Raw genomic sequence first — 15,373 nt, forward strand, 5'->3', positions numbered from 1 at the left:
AGGAAAGCACAAAGCCCACAAAGCAAACAAAAAGGCATCACAGACAATACAAAGCCCATTTGTTTATTCATTTCAAAAAAGAAAAAAGAAAAATGCAAAACATCGCAGATAAGGAAAACGCATCAAAAACCCCTCCCAAACCCTCGTAGTTCTTACTGACCAAACAAACAGTTTACTCGCTCAAGTCTCAGCTGCGAGTAGCTGAAAATGGCGAGCCTAAGGTCGGCAATGGACTCCTCCTTCTGGGACCAGAGCGTGTCCTCCCCACAAACTCTGGAGGGCTCGGTCCGGGCCGTTCCGAGCCAAACGTTCCCGCTGGATGGGGCTCGAGGCAGCCGAGCACTCCGTGTTCAGCAGCTCTCCCTGCTTGGAAATGGTTTTCCTTTGGGAATTGTTCCCTCCTATGGCCCTGCTGCTCTCAAGGAGTTGGGCTCGTTTTCGCTTCAGAGTTTGTTGCTCAATGCGGAAACTCCTAGGTGGTAAGTTAGTGGTGACGAACCTCTTCTTTGTTGGGTTTTATTAGCTTTCCTTGTGCTTTGTTTGGTTTCTGGGAAGATGTGGCAATGTGAGGGGTATTAAAATTTAAACACTAGAATGGGACTCCGAAAAAGACAAGATAAAATTCTATTGTTATCTGGAATTTCTTCGATAAGCATCCTATAGATATGGAATATTCTATGCTGATTTGAGTTTTTCATCTTTAAAATATTATTGCTGCTTGCAACAATCCGCTTTTACTTTTAAATTTTCCATTTTAAGGCTAACGTTTCTATCTAAGTTAATCTTGTAGGTGGTAGCTGCCCAAGCAAGCTTACACATTGTAATCATGTTATCTGCCCCTATTAAGCTCACCATCAGTTCTTCCAATGTGTCTGTTTATTTCAAAGTTGTATAATGTATTCCATGGATCTCATATTTTTAGCCCAAGTTTTTCTATACACTTCAACCATATTTATTACTCGTAGTTAGTTGTTGGCTGGAAGATGAGTGGAGGGCAGGGTTTAATGTGTTATTCGCCCTCTTTCAGTAGCGGTAAATTTGCATTTACTTTCTCATGCTGCAGTCTATTTGGTTTCCTGGTCTCCCTTGTGACTTAACTCCCTTATTGATGTTACTTGAGTAATTCTGTTCCGAATAAAGTTTGAAAAACATTTTCACTATTGAATGCTTCTATTTGATTGTAATCGACTAGTTCAGCATAAATAATTGTCCTAGTTACTCTAATATTCTGATGCCTGAATTTATTTGGACTTTGATAATGATTGAATTATTTCATGATCTTGTCTTGTCTTTTCACTTCTTTTAACTCATTATTCTCACCTCATAATTGTTTATGTTCAACTTGGACACAATTACCTGCGGGGTTTAGAATGTTTTTCATAAATGCTTGAAATTTTGGAACTTACATTTTTGTTGCTCAGAGCATTTATTCTAAAAAGAAAGGGATGCATCATGAGTTGGAAATGAGAATTCGATTTTTTTAAAAATTATTATCTATCAATATTGTCGAGGGATGACATCCCTCAGTGAATTCCTAAATTTCTCACGCACTAATAGGTACCTTACATAACATGTGAGTACAGGTGGCTTGGATTAGTTGGGCAGTTCCGTCCAAAGAAATTAATTTCTTCTATTAAAGATGAATTGTCTAGATTGTCTAGTTTTGATGATTTGGAGTTCCCTGGATTCTTCCAAGATGTGGCAAAGCATTTCATTGACAAATCACCCTTTTCGCTGGGATTATGGTCACAGTTTTCTTTGACTCCCACGGCATCCGTACTGTTGTCCACAGAAGGGCATGGGGAGAAAAAAGGACGCCGACACAAATTGATGCTATATGACCAGGCATGTAAAGCAGCCATATTTTTATGTTTACATCTTAATTATTGGAAAGAACTGAGAATCATTATGTTTTCGTTTGTATTATGATAATCCCAGTTAGCTATATTCTTTGTTTTACGGACTGTTGTGTTGATTGCATTTTTGTTCTTTGCTCTTGGCTAGTTTCTGCGTTGTACCTGTACCTTGCCACAGATAATTTGTATCTTCCTTCTGAAAAATGATTATCTGTACAGAGTGATTTTCTGAACATCTTGATTCACAATTTCTCTGTAAATATCTAATATTATGTCCATGATTCCTCAAAAATATTGATCTGCATAATGGCTACATAAAAGGTCCTGCTGGTGAAGAATAAGCACAGAACTTTAAGCCTTTCATGTCTCAACTGTTTTGTGGTTCTAGTTATGTGGATAACCAAATGAGCAATGTTTCTAAACACTTTATTTGCATTTTGCAGCTTCCTCTTCATGATGTTACATTGGAGGCTGCATGGCCCGAGTTGTTTAGGGACCACAAAGGACAATATTGGGAAGTACCGGAGTCAATATCATTAGACATTTCATCACTCGTATCTGATTCTGGATTCCGTTACCGCTTTGGTTTACACAAAAATAGAGGTCATCCTCAGGCACTTAATGCCACAAATGGTGAGGCACCTTCGACCTTAATGCCTGGATTATGTGCCAAGGCTGCAATTTCTTATGAGCAGAGCCATGACTTTTGGAGAAAGGAAGAAGGGGAAGATGTCATGGTGGAAACAGAGCTGGGCACGGTTGTGCGACCTTCATATGATGTGCAGCTCAGAGAACCATTTTCAGCTCTCTCTGGAATTATAGGTATTTTTTCCCTAAGATTTTTCTGTTTTTTCAGGTTGTGATAAGGCTATAACTGATTTTACATTTTTTTTAGATAAATCAAGTGCAACTTTTTATCTTTTCAATGCTATACCCTTTTTTTTACAAGTATCTTCTTCAAAAATAGATAAAAATAGATAGAAAATATATTTTTTTTTTAAATCTTCTTTATTATTATTTTTTTCTTTTTTTGTGATCTTTTTTTTTCTAAGAAAGTTTCTTAGTGAACATAATACATGAGAAAGAAGAAGTTTCTTATTAAACATTATACATGAGAAAGAATTACCAAGTTGATTGCTATGGAATTGTCATAAACAGAAGATAGCCTGCCCCATTCTATCACGACATGAGAAATGTAGGAACTACCAGGTAATTTAGTTCTCCTATATAGGTAAGCGTGTCTCTGTTTCTCAAGTTACGATGAATTCACTACCAGTAACTTGTAATATGTTTCTCATAGAACTAGTCATTGTCTCTGTTTCTCAAGTTACAATGAATTTACCACCCATAACTTGTAATACGTTTTTCATAGAACTAGTCGTTCTGATCTATTGAGGACTTAGGTAATGTTTTAACTATTGGTAGCTTATCTCTCCACTAATCCCTAAAAGAGACTACCATCAAGTGGCTTCAAACCCCACATACTGGGCCTGGCCCCTTTCCAGTGGTTTTGAAGGCCTTCTGGACTAACTAGACCGCTTCACATTAATGAGATTTTTTTTGGTAAGTAAAAGTAAAACTTTATTGATAGGAATAGGCATAGCCCAAGTACACAAGAAGTATACATAGAAAATGCCTAAGTTCCACTAAGCACTAGTGAGGGATACAAACAAATCATGAAAACTGTCCTCAGATTCAAGTTAATGAGATTTTTTATGGCAGTAAGCCATTGGTTATCAAATTTCCCCTTGTTCTACCTTTTTATACTCAGTTCCTTTTCCTTTTCCTTTTTTTTCACCTGTTAGTATAGAAGACTTCTATGTAATCATTTACTTGTTTTCTATCTACAATTGATGATACATCTTAGGTGGCACCTGTGCGGCCTGGTTTGGGGGTGGGGAGAGCTCAGTGGCTGTTGCATCACAGGGAGATGAGGACGTTTCTGTGAATGCTAGGAAGAGAAGTCCACTGAGTGCTGATTTATTTGGTTCGCTATGCTATACTTTCCAGCATGGCAATTTCAGAAATCTATACCGTGACCTGACCAGGGTAGATGCTCGCTTGGATATTTGTTCAGCATCAGCTTTTGCCACAAGTGTTCTCAATGGCCTGAAGAGGTCTTCTGTTAATAGAGCAGAAAATCCTGCCTCTTCCCCTAGGTTCAATTTGATCTTCCAACAGCAGGTATGCCAACAACTCTGAACCCCACAATCTCCCATCTCTAAGGGTTACACACACGGCCTCCACCTTTTGAAAGGGGAAGGCACCACCTTAAACCTTTTTGTGCTTTATTAGGCCCATGTAAATGAAAAATCTAGAAAATTAGGCTATGCCCCCATTGAATGGCCTGGAAAGTATTGTTTCCTAACATTTTTTTTTTTCTTCGTTTTGAGTAATAGTTAGAGGAGACAAAGTTGTGCATTGTGTTTTTCCTTGTTGGTTGAGAGCGTTGTATGAATGAGACCACGGGTGGTAAACTTTTGTCTCGTACAGCAATTTAAGAGAACTTGTACTACTTTAGCAGATTTTTACTACTAATTCTCGATGGGTGGCTCAGCTTGAAGCCAGTGCATTTAAGTTATTTATAAATGTGTGCATAGATTGAAATCAATCAGATAATTCTTACTCATACTACCTTGCCTTTGCAGGTTTATGGGCCAATTGTCTGTCGAGTAGATTCTAGTGTTTCGCTGGGTTCTTCGCCCGGGAGACACGGCCCGCATGTGGAGGATTACATATTCAGCTTATGTTACTCGTTGAGGGCTCTAGCGTCTGGGAAAGTTGTAGCTTGGTATTCTCCAAAAAGAAAGGAAGGGATGATTGAGTTCCGTATATTTGAGTTTTAATATGTACTCTTTGTTTTTTCTTTGCTTATGGCTCTGGTTGCTTCCGCCTTAGGAACTAATATTTTCATTCATCCGGAAAACTGACTGCAGAATCCACAAGCAGCTTAGCTTCCCCTTTTCTCAATCAAAATCTGCTTTTCTCATCTCCTTTAACATTGGTCTGCGTGTATGTATGTGTGAGGGGGAGAGATTTTGACTGAGGCGTGGTTGGGGAGGATGGAGAGGAAAGAGAGTTCAATTTATTAGGTTTGATTCTGAGTCTAATGGAGGAAGATGATAACGGGTTTGTTATTAATTTTTGACATACCATATTTAAATTATGTACTAGTTCCCTAGCGGATGTTGCTAGCCTGGTAGGGAAAAAGAAAGCTTTTCGCAATTTCCGAAAGCTAGAAAGATTTGTATAAATTTTAAATAGATAAATTTCATACAAATTTTTATTTAAAATTAAAATAAAAATTTGAGAACTTATCTATTTGAGTTTCGTTCCTCGCATTACTCATTCGCAGAGAAAGAAAAAGCTGCATTTCTAATTTTACCCAAAAAGAGTCCATCCCAACTTTGAAGACCAGCATCATGACCATCCAAAAAATAACAGTTTCAATCCCCATTATCATGCTTAAACCAAAATTCCCATGAAGGCTAAATTCATCTCTCAACGTTACTTCCCTGGAAATGTGTAGAAGTTGAAGTTCCCTCCCTTCAACCATGATTATCTTTTAATGCACAATTACTTTGTGCTACAATATAAAATTCTCATAAGATGTAAAATTCTAATACAATTCGTGCCCATAAGCACGGTAATAGACAGAATTCAACATGACCTGGATATTACTCTATTACAGGGTGACAGAGAGAATGATTTGCAAGAAGAAAGCATTGCTCTAAATGGATAAGAAGTGCACAAGAAGGGCCAAGAATCATAGGAGGTAGCCTCGCGCAAAGAACAGCAAATTGCTGACAACTACTCGACCACAGCCAACAAGTCACTCGACTTACAGAAGCAATGCTTAGAATCCGTTCCCAAATCAACCTGAAATAGCACCAAAACAACAGGTAATTTGATTTACTCGTATTAGTCTGATTATTATAGTTGAACTATACTCATATTTACTCCATATTTGGGAGATAAGGGAAAAAAGATGATTTCACCCAAAGTAGAAGAATGCAACCACAGCTAGTCGTGCAATTCTCAGAGATTTTTCAAGCAAGACCATCTCAAAATCATAACATATTTCCTCCTACTTGGAAATCCATATGATTGTTGATCACAGTATTCAGTAAGCTTGAAACCATGTGAAAAAGGAATGAAACACTTATAAAACACAGTTTAAGAACATCTTCAGTGAAAGCATGAAATGTGTGTACAAGTAGACCTAAAATTATTTAGCAGCACAACAAGGTCTAAATTCAATTTGAAAAATATAATGACCCTATTTGGTAAATGCATAATATTAGAAATAACATACTAGAGGAGAGTTTTTCCCTTAGTATACGACGGGCAAAGGCCATTAGTACCAGGTGCTAGATGATAACTTCACAATAAAACAATACTCACCTCATACGCATTTATGTCTGAGAAGAGAACCTGCAACAAAATAATCATTTACTCCAGTTAGATGATACACCAAGCAATCAAAAGATTTGTTGGAAACAATACAATAAAGTATATGAAAAAAATTCATTCATCAGAAAGTTTATGGTCCCAGCAGCATCAACATTGTTTCGGGCGACAGCCACTCACTTCAGAACTTTACCAAAACTGAACACATTCTGATTGCTTACCTTCTTTCCAGCCTCCACTTCCCCAACTTCAGCACCAACAGAGAGAATCTGAAACAAATATTGCATGGCTCGTCAAAGTATCCAGAGGGAACAATTTTTTTTTCCTTAAAAAACACAAAATCCACATTTTCACTAGACGGCAACAATTGGAATGTTGCATACTTCTCCAATTAGATACCGCTCAAATTTAACAGCGGCTTTGGGCAACAAGACTCCACCAGCTGATTTCTGTTGCATAAGACAGCAGATTATTCATGAGACGAATAGTTATACGCAACAATTACTTAAAAAAAAATCCCGTGCAATGCCATTAAAAGAATCCTGGTCAAAATGTGAACTTCCTTTGTTTTTTCTTATGATTCTGAGTCAAGCGCAGAATAAATACAACGGGCTGAATGTTCAAAATCCAAGATCTCTTATTTTTCCATTCTACCCTTTCTATACAGAGAGAACACCAACTCATACTAGGCTAATGGCCAAGAGATCATTTCACCTTTTTTTTTTTTTTATATAAGAAGAGATCATTTCACCTATATCAGCATTAGCAAGAGATGCTCATATCTCATATCTTGGAACTTGTGTATACATGCAACGGTAGCCCAGACCGTGGTAGGAATTCAGTTTTGATGGGGAAACTAGATATGAAACAAAAGCAGGCCCCTCCAGTGGTGAAGCAACATGCATAGTTTAATGCTCACTAGTCACTACCTAAAGTTAGATCGATGAATTTCAGTTATAAAGTACTTGGGATTTAGGGCCCGCTCGATCAGCTTACGGAAGCACCAGAAAGCACCTTCTCCGTGCATTTGCAAACATACGGGAAAGTGTTTTAATGGCAAAAACAGACTCGCCCCAATTGCTAAAACTATGTACTGAATCTATTGTTGATTGTAATCGCTAATTTTCCAATGTCACGCCAATGAAACATGAGAAGTTTTGTCCAAACCTTGTCCAGCATAAGCAACGAAAGAAGTCATACCTCGGGCAGCTGCTCCAGACGAATAAGCACTCGATCAGCTTGAGGAACCACCTGCAACAAAAAGTAAGACCACTAAGTATAAAGCTCAAAAACACCAATAGGTCAGGAAAATTTAGCAAGGCAGAGAAAACTTCAAAAAACATAAATGGTGAAATTGTAAAAACCTTGGCGGGCTCCCATTTCTTGGAAATGGCGTTGATTCTCAGAGAGTTTCTCCGCAGACCTGTTGATGACCCAGACACACAGAAATTCAATGGAATTCTAAAAAAGAGAATAAAAACGGAAATTTCAAGAAAAATACCGAAACCAAAGTGGAAGTTAATTTCTAAAAGGGGTTTGGCGTAGAACCTAGTAGTCTCTGGTTATAAGATAGAGAGGGGACGTTGGGTTTGGATAGAAAGGGTTTTGGCACTGTGACGAAAGTAGACGCCATGGATAAGAAATACAGAGACCGAGAGACGAAAAGAGGCGAGCGACTCCTGTACCTGCGAGTGTTCGGAACTTTGGGAGAGCGCAAAACCAACTAAAAATCCTTCTTTAAAAGCCTCAAAAACGACGTACGTGTGGCTCCAACAGTAAAAAGTAAACTACTTGCCGTAGTTCCTTCTAGAGAGAGAGTTATTAACCGCAAACGTATATCAACGGTCTTGGATGATGCCCGAAAGCAGCTCCTGCCATTAATCAATGAACAATTGAGCCAACGCTATTTTGCAGGAGAAGATGACGTTTGATTCATAAATGAGAAGGAAAATGATATTTGCCGAATTACTCTTTTGAAAACATTTCTCATATGATAATGTAAACTTGCAAAGGGCCAATTTCTCTAGCACTGCCGTCTCATCACTTATTTCAACTTCCCTTTCTGTTCTGCTTAAAATCTCGACTTTGCCATTTTCATATGCCAAGATTCTCCCACAATGAACAGATATCTCTAAAACGAAGGATGATAAATTTTACAGTCCCAAAATTTCTATCAAAGCTGGGCCATCAGAATTCTATGTTTTGAAATCTGCACCATTTTCTTTTGCCTGTAATTTCTGTCAATTGTCAAAACTGGGTCCATCAAAAATTAATATTTTTAACGAAAAGAAATCCATGGACAGAACAAACAAACGTTAGAAACGGCTATTTGGGTCCACCACTTCCTACCTTTTGTCCCCAAACTCTGCAACACTCCATCAGTAGTCACTCACTTTCCTCCCTATGCTTTCCTTTCCTTGGAGAAAAAACGCTCAGCCCCATTTTTCTTTCCCATCCCATCGAACAAACATCTCATAAACAAAAGCAAAACCTTTTCTTGGACTCGGCTTTCCTCTTTGTCCTTTCCGTTCTCTCTCAGACAAAGCAAAACCCATTTCAGTTCACATTTAAGCGATAATGGGGAAGAAGCTCTTCGACTGTGAGTGGATTTTTCTATGTCATCTGCTGCTTGTTGCTGTTGTGGCCGCCACGAACCATGGTAATGTTGTCCCGCATTCTTCCTTTTTCTCCCCCCTTTGGGTTTTCAAACTTTGATTTCAAAGCATCCATCTTCCTTCGAAGTAGTTCTTTTGGCTTCTGTTTGTTTCCCTTTTTGTGGCGAAGTTTATTATTCATATGTCATAGTTTGTATTTTCTGTAGCTGTGGTTTCTGAGATTAGGAAGTGAAGCATCTTCCATTGATCTTTTGAGCTTGTGTATTATGCAACTGGAGCTTCTGTTCTGATATTTGCATAGATTCAGTGACTTTCCCAGGGCAAATAGAAATGGAAAATAATTTGTGCAAGCGCAGATCCACATTTTCAAAGCGTCTGTATAAACTTGCACACGATAGGCTGTATGTAGTATTATTCTTTCTGATACCACAAGAAGATAGGATAAAATGCTATATTTAGAGAAAATGATTAGGATCCTAGATATATACAGCCAATTAGAGAGCCGCTAAGCCTCAAACAGACGTGGGCTACTTGTTTTTTTTGTTTTTGACTCCGGGTGTCCGAGAATAGCTTCCGACTGGTCCCAGGGGTGCTAAAGCCCTCGGCAAGGAGTTTGTGCAAGATTTTGGCTACTTATTTCTATGGAGAGAGTGACTGAGTGGGACTGTTTTTTTATCAAGCATCTAAGAGATGGTAGACAACTTCAATAAGGTAAAAATGGTTGTCCTGCTGTCAACCAAATACAAGAGCACATCTCCATCTCATGTCCAACCATGCTTGATAAGCAGTTCACAACGTTTATTTCTAGTCTCGAATCTCTTGTCTAGGAATCAGAGCAGTGTTTGCTGTCAATTACGCTTCTTAGCCTATCTTCTATGCCCCTCTTTTCCTCACCATGCGACAAAAGCAATAAAAAACTATAACTTGTTAATCCGGCCCTATCACATTTGCATCCAGTGTATTTTTGGGTAAATTTCCAAATATATGACATGGTAAGTGTCGGAGGTCGAAGCTAGATTTAAAGCTTCATTGCTTGGATATAGAAATCCTAGATCAAAATCATTTTCTGCAACATGTGAGGACAATAATCGATCTCAAATGGTGAAGCTTCATTATGTTTAGTAGAGCCTTCTCCATAGATCATAGAAAATCATATTGTATTTTATGAGATCTCTCCTGTGTCATCGACATATAAAACTAGAAAGAATGTACTTTAAATATTAGACCTAAAAACTAGAAAGAAGATAGTGTAATCTGTAGCATCTACTCATTCATAGAGCCGAATAACATTAAGCTTTTGGCTCATTAAGGTTTGAAACCTTTGTAGGATTAGGATACATATTTCCTTTTGAAATATAATTGCAGCTAGAATAACAGGCCCTTTCACTGTTGATGTAATTGAAGGTTACATGGCACACAAAGATTCCAGTGTCCTCATAAGTCCTGTCCCCAAAGGGCATTTATTCTTATTTAGGAACAAATAGAAGGAATGATTTAGCATCTAGAATCGAATTGGAGTGTAAGATTTACTAACACAATCATTAGGTGAAATTTTGGGAGCTAGTCTGCCACAGATCCATGACAAAAAAGAAGGTGGTGAAAAAGAAAACGGATGGGTCAATGGTCAACTCAGTTATCAAGAACTTTGATATGTTAATAGCAAACATGCATGCTTACATACCAGGATTTTGTAATTAGATTGTTATTTTCTGTTTGTTGCACAGGAAATGCTGCAAATGATCTTGTGGACATTATCAACAAGAATCGAACTGCACAGAAACTTCCACACCTGAACAACAGTCCTGGACTTGGGTGCATGGCCTTGCAATATGTTGAATTATGCAGGGAGAACTGCACGAGCAACAACACGGTAAACTGTAAACCTTCAGAAGATGATTTCACTGAAGTTTTTGCTCCCAATTGTGGAGTGGAGCTACCCACTTTTAGCACCATAACCGGCCACATTGTGGGTTGTCAATCAAAGTATCTCGAGCCATTGCTAGCATTTTCCCATGTTCTCGTTAAGGACCATAAATCTTTATCTCTTCTGAGAAACAAATCACATACTGAAATGGGAGTGGGCATGATTGGGGTCCATAAAGGATCCTTCTTTTGGTGTATTTTATTTAGCAGCGGGAAGACAAACTCCACATTTGTTCTTGAAGATCATGGGATTGGGATCAAGCAAAAGAAAGGGTGCTACAGTGGAAGCAGTATTCCATGCAATGGGGGACAGAAGTTGAGTGCTATGATTTCTATCATCATATCCATTGCCTTTCAACTTATTTATATGCTACAACAGTTGTAACAGTTTATTTGTCTCTGAATGTCATCATCAAACAATGCTCAAAAATTTTGTCTCGAATTGCTTTCATTTAAGATAAGTAAGTAATAGAGAATCTCAACTTTTATCGCGTACGATTTTTCAGACTTGTAGTTTAATTTCTTATTGAATGTACATTTCTAGTTTTAGATTGGATGGCATGACCTGTTTAGGTACACAAAATACATTCATAAACTGGAATTGAAGCAGTCAATCCTGGAATGTCATTTGGTAAAAGAGTAGGTCGATGGAATGGTGGAATTATATAACTCACTTCCCAAGAAATCAGTGCATGCCGCAAAGTGATGCAAGTAAGAATTGCAACCTTACTTCATTCCCAAACACCCCCTAAAGTCACCTATGGGAGGATCGAAACAACCCACAAACAATTGAACAAGGTCACTCTAATTTATGGGGAAAATATAAGCAAAAAAGTGGTGGCTGAGTATGGAATCATATACCAACAAAGTTGCAGGAAAGAAGGGGAAGAAAACTTCAAAAAAAGAAAAAGTACTAACTCAAAAGAAAACTTCATAAACATCTGTGCTGTCCTGTCTTGGCCCCTCAGCACACCAGGTGGGCTTTAGCATGGGTCGAAGCTTTTGGAAGCTCCACCCAGAACAAGCCCAACCTTTTATACCGATAATATTGGGTTCATTTCATCCATAATATGATAACAGTAATGTCACAGCTAATTGACACATAAATAAGAAGGTTTAGTGTAAAACCCACCAAAAACTGGCTTTAAACTGGCATAGATTAGGTAAATGTGTTAACATATATATTGGGCACAAAAGGGAAGAAAAACAAGGAAAAGTTTCTAAAGTGCCCCTTATTCATAATCAGTATTAGAATCTTTGAAAGCTTTAAGTCAAGGAATTTTGCTTTCTCCTTGTAGGTAACATTTTCAGCAAGCTAGGAATCCCAGCCAAAAAGAAAGGGATCCCCCCGTCCATAAATTTCTCTCGTGTTCCGATCAATAGTCGCCAATAAAAGGGAACAAAGTCAATACTTATCTATCCGGCGACTTTTTTCTTGTCTGGGAATTATAACAGAGTCCCATAATTACGAGTCATTAATTTTGAATAATAATTTTACAAACTTCGTTGAGAGAGAGAGAAAGAATGAGAGCAGCAAGCAAGGCATCAAAATGGTTGGTGATGATCATAATGAAACACCGTACGCGATCAACCACCAGATCATAAAACGCCACAGAAAGAGCAGAACTTTGAAAATAAGGACGAGTTTTGTTAAATGAGATTAAATATTTTATTGAAAGTTAAATTATTTATTATATTTTATAAAAAAAATTTATAATTATTTATTTTATTTTTTTATACATTTAGAAAATGAAGGTTTCGAAGTCTATATTTTCATTTTAAAGCTTGTGAGTTATTCTAATCAGGTCACATATCTTTAAACAAATAAATATAATAATTATATGGAAGGAGATAGTTTGATTTTGTATAACTAAACAAGCCTTTACCGTTTTACTTGTTTCCTTTACCTCTATCTAAAGCACTAACAAAATCAAAACAAAAATCTAAGGAATAGAGGACTTAAGTCTCGTTTGGATATAAGTTTTATCTCATTTTATCATTATAATTTTTCTAAAATCACATATAAAATATAATAAATAATTCAACTTTTTTAAATCTTAAAATAATAATAATATTTTATTCAACTTTCATCTCAACTCACTATCTATTACAATTTTTCTATAATGCCATATAAAATATAATAAACAATTCAACTTTTCCAAATACTAAAATAATAATAATATTAAAAAATAATATTCTAACTATATTTTATTTAATTTTCATTTCAACTCACTATCCAAATAATACCTTATTCTTATAAATAATAATACGAGAGTCCTCTTATTTTACAAGTAATAATTATGTTATCTAATTATGTTATTCTCTATTGATAAATCCCACGTAATTTAGGATGAGTTTTATAAAAAGTTATCATATTCCTCTTATTATGCCTTTTTAGAAGAGAAATTGATGTTTCTATATAGTATCAGAGCATGCTAACCTATGACAGATAATAGGCTCCCGTGACCTACTCACGATAATGGTACCAGAAATATCAGCCCACATGTGAGGGGCGTATTGAAAAGTCTCACATGGCTTATGAACAAACTCGTCCTGGACTTTATAAGAAGTTACCATACTCCTCTTATTAGGCCTTTAAGGAGAGGAATTGATTTTTCTATATTCTCGAGTCGGTAAGAATATGTTTGATAAAATATTTAAATAATATAATTTGATTTAGAAGATAAATTTAAAAATTTAACTATTACTATTTAAACAATATGAATAATATGCTCTATGTCTTGATTTGAAAATATAATAACTTATAATAATATAACAGATATTCCTAATACGTAATAATTTGCATATTTCAAGTTTCTTTCTTTATTGGTTTGGTTACGTAAAACTAAACTATCTTATCTCACCTTATCTTATATAATCATTATAAATTTTTTAAATTTTCATTAAATATAATAAATAATTTAACTTTTTCAAATCTAAAAATAAAATTAATATTAAAAAATTATATTATAACAATATTTTATTTAATTTTTTATTAAATATCTAATTTTACCTCGTATAAATTATGTATCCAAACAAGGCATTACATCCAGTCCAACCCAATTCCCTGTACTTTAACAACGGAACAAACAAATAAAATAAAACGAAAAAAGAATGAGAGAAATTATAAAATTTTGAAGAATTAGAATTATTTATGGAGAATTCAGAATTGACCTAGAAAATATTCTACTTACAATCATACCCCTGAGAGCCATCTGAACATCTCGCTTATCTCTTCGCCGACTCGGTTTGCTTCGAGGTCGCAATCGCCCACGCCGGTGATCTCGCTCCGGCGACTGCTTCCAGAGCAAAACCTTCCGGAACTCCGAAATGACATCGCACGGGATGAGAGCGAGGATGAGATCCTATCTACGTACTCCTTGAGCCAACTCCTTCCGCCCGCTATCTCGGAAGCTAGAGTGGATTCCATGTCCTGCGCAGCTCCACTCTCCTCCTTGTCAGACAAGCTCCTCCGGTGCGTATTGCTCAAACTGATCTCCCAATCCTCCTCCACGAGATATTCGAATGATCCGATGGAATAGGACCTCTGCGTCTCCATGGCTTCTGACGCGGCTCGCCGGCGGCTCACGTTTCCAATCTCAAGCCTGAAACTCTCTCCGGAGACTGATGCACCGGTGGATGAAGCGAGCGAGGCCTTCATAAGGTCGGAGTCCGAAGTAAAGATCAATGATCGGCAAAGCGGGCAAGTCTGGTTTGAGTCGAGCCAAGTGTCAATGCATTGAGCGTGGAAGGCGTGGCAACAGAGAGGGAGGAAACGGAGCTGGTCGTTGGGCTCAAACTTGGAAAGGCAAATGGCGCAGTCGGCAGTGGAGGATGTGCGGCGAATGATGGAGGAGAAGGTGAAGAGAGGTAGGGACTGGACAAACGAGCGGTTAGGATTCTCCGGAGAGACGCGGCTAGCGGAGAGGAACTGAGAGTCGGTGCGAGTACTGGAGTTGGAAGTGGAAGGGGCCTGAGAGAGGCGGCGGATGTAGCGGCGGTTGAGATGGCGGAGGAGAAGGCAGAGGAAGAAGGAGGCGAGGATTGTAACGACGAGGATGAAAATGATAATAAGAATGCTAGGGTTGATGGATGACGATGAATGCGGTGGCGCAGGTGTGGTGTATCCCGAGACCGTGCCTCCGAGAACGTTCGGCCATGGAAGCGGTGGAGAAGAAGAAGAAAACGACATGGTAATGGAATAATTCTTTAGAAAAGAGAGAGAGAGAGACAAGCAAATATATATATACAAACGTCAGTTGAGAGAGAGAGAGAGGGGGGGGGTGCAGGTGTGAGCTTATCTGCAGCAACGACGTACTATGGTTCCGTTGGAGCTGTGAATGAAGAGAGAGAGAGAGTTAAATGCTGCAGCAGCTGCGGTTGTTGTTGCTGCCGCCTCTTGGAGCTGCTATGCACATGTTTTGGTTACGAACTTCATTCGGCATTCAGACCTGATGGAGAATCGGAGATCAGAAGACACCCAAGGCTTTAAGGTACAGTTTGGTAATGGTGCGTGGGCCACCAGGTACAACAGCCTGCGAGACTCCGACTAGATCTGCTTAATTGTCT

General features: G+C 37.9%; 4 protein-coding genes across 4 annotated transcripts; 2 read left to right on the forward strand and 2 right to left on the reverse strand.

The window, feature by feature from the left end:
* The first annotated feature begins 85 nt into the window (after positions 1 to 85).
* LOC122294140 (protein TRIGALACTOSYLDIACYLGLYCEROL 4, chloroplastic) lies at positions 86 to 4,845 on the forward strand. The gene is made up of 5 exons (XM_043102633.1): positions 86 to 479; positions 1,584 to 1,845; positions 2,300 to 2,678; positions 3,724 to 4,040; positions 4,505 to 4,845. Exons 1-5 carry the CDS (start codon positions 208 to 210, stop codon positions 4,700 to 4,702), a joined length of 1,428 nt encoding a protein of 475 aa, XP_042958567.1. The 5' UTR covers positions 86 to 207; the 3' UTR covers positions 4,703 to 4,845.
* A 434-nt stretch (positions 4,846 to 5,279) lies between these two features.
* LOC122294142 (10 kDa chaperonin 1, chloroplastic-like) lies at positions 5,280 to 8,120 on the reverse strand. The gene is made up of 7 exons (XM_043102635.1): positions 7,815 to 8,120; positions 7,631 to 7,689; positions 7,467 to 7,517; positions 6,650 to 6,715; positions 6,488 to 6,535; positions 6,261 to 6,290; positions 5,280 to 5,735 (listed from the first exon to the last, which is right to left on the reverse strand). The coding sequence occupies exons 1-7, from the start codon at positions 7,897 to 7,899 to the stop codon at positions 5,667 to 5,669; spliced, it is 408 nt and encodes a 135-aa protein (XP_042958569.1). The 5' UTR covers positions 7,900 to 8,120; the 3' UTR covers positions 5,280 to 5,666.
* A 374-nt stretch (positions 8,121 to 8,494) lies between these two features.
* On the forward strand, positions 8,495 to 11,299 carry LOC122294141. The gene is made up of 2 exons (XM_043102634.1): positions 8,495 to 8,925; positions 10,606 to 11,299. Exons 1-2 carry the CDS (start codon positions 8,844 to 8,846, stop codon positions 11,187 to 11,189), a joined length of 666 nt encoding a protein of 221 aa, XP_042958568.1. The 5' UTR covers positions 8,495 to 8,843; the 3' UTR covers positions 11,190 to 11,299.
* Positions 11,300 to 13,772: 2,473 nt separating this feature from the next.
* LOC122293880 (E3 ubiquitin-protein ligase ATL4-like) lies at positions 13,773 to 15,373 on the reverse strand. The gene is made up of 2 exons (XM_043102318.1): positions 14,007 to 15,373; positions 13,773 to 13,876 (listed from the first exon to the last, which is right to left on the reverse strand). The coding sequence occupies exons 1-2, from the start codon at positions 14,994 to 14,996 to the stop codon at positions 13,814 to 13,816; spliced, it is 1,053 nt and encodes a 350-aa protein (XP_042958252.1). The 5' UTR covers positions 14,997 to 15,373; the 3' UTR covers positions 13,773 to 13,813.

The sequence above is a fragment of the Carya illinoinensis genome, chromosome 14 (assembly GCF_018687715.1).
Source record: "Carya illinoinensis cultivar Pawnee chromosome 14, C.illinoinensisPawnee_v1, whole genome shotgun sequence".
NCBI lineage: Eukaryota > Viridiplantae > Streptophyta > Magnoliopsida > Fagales > Juglandaceae > Carya > Carya illinoinensis.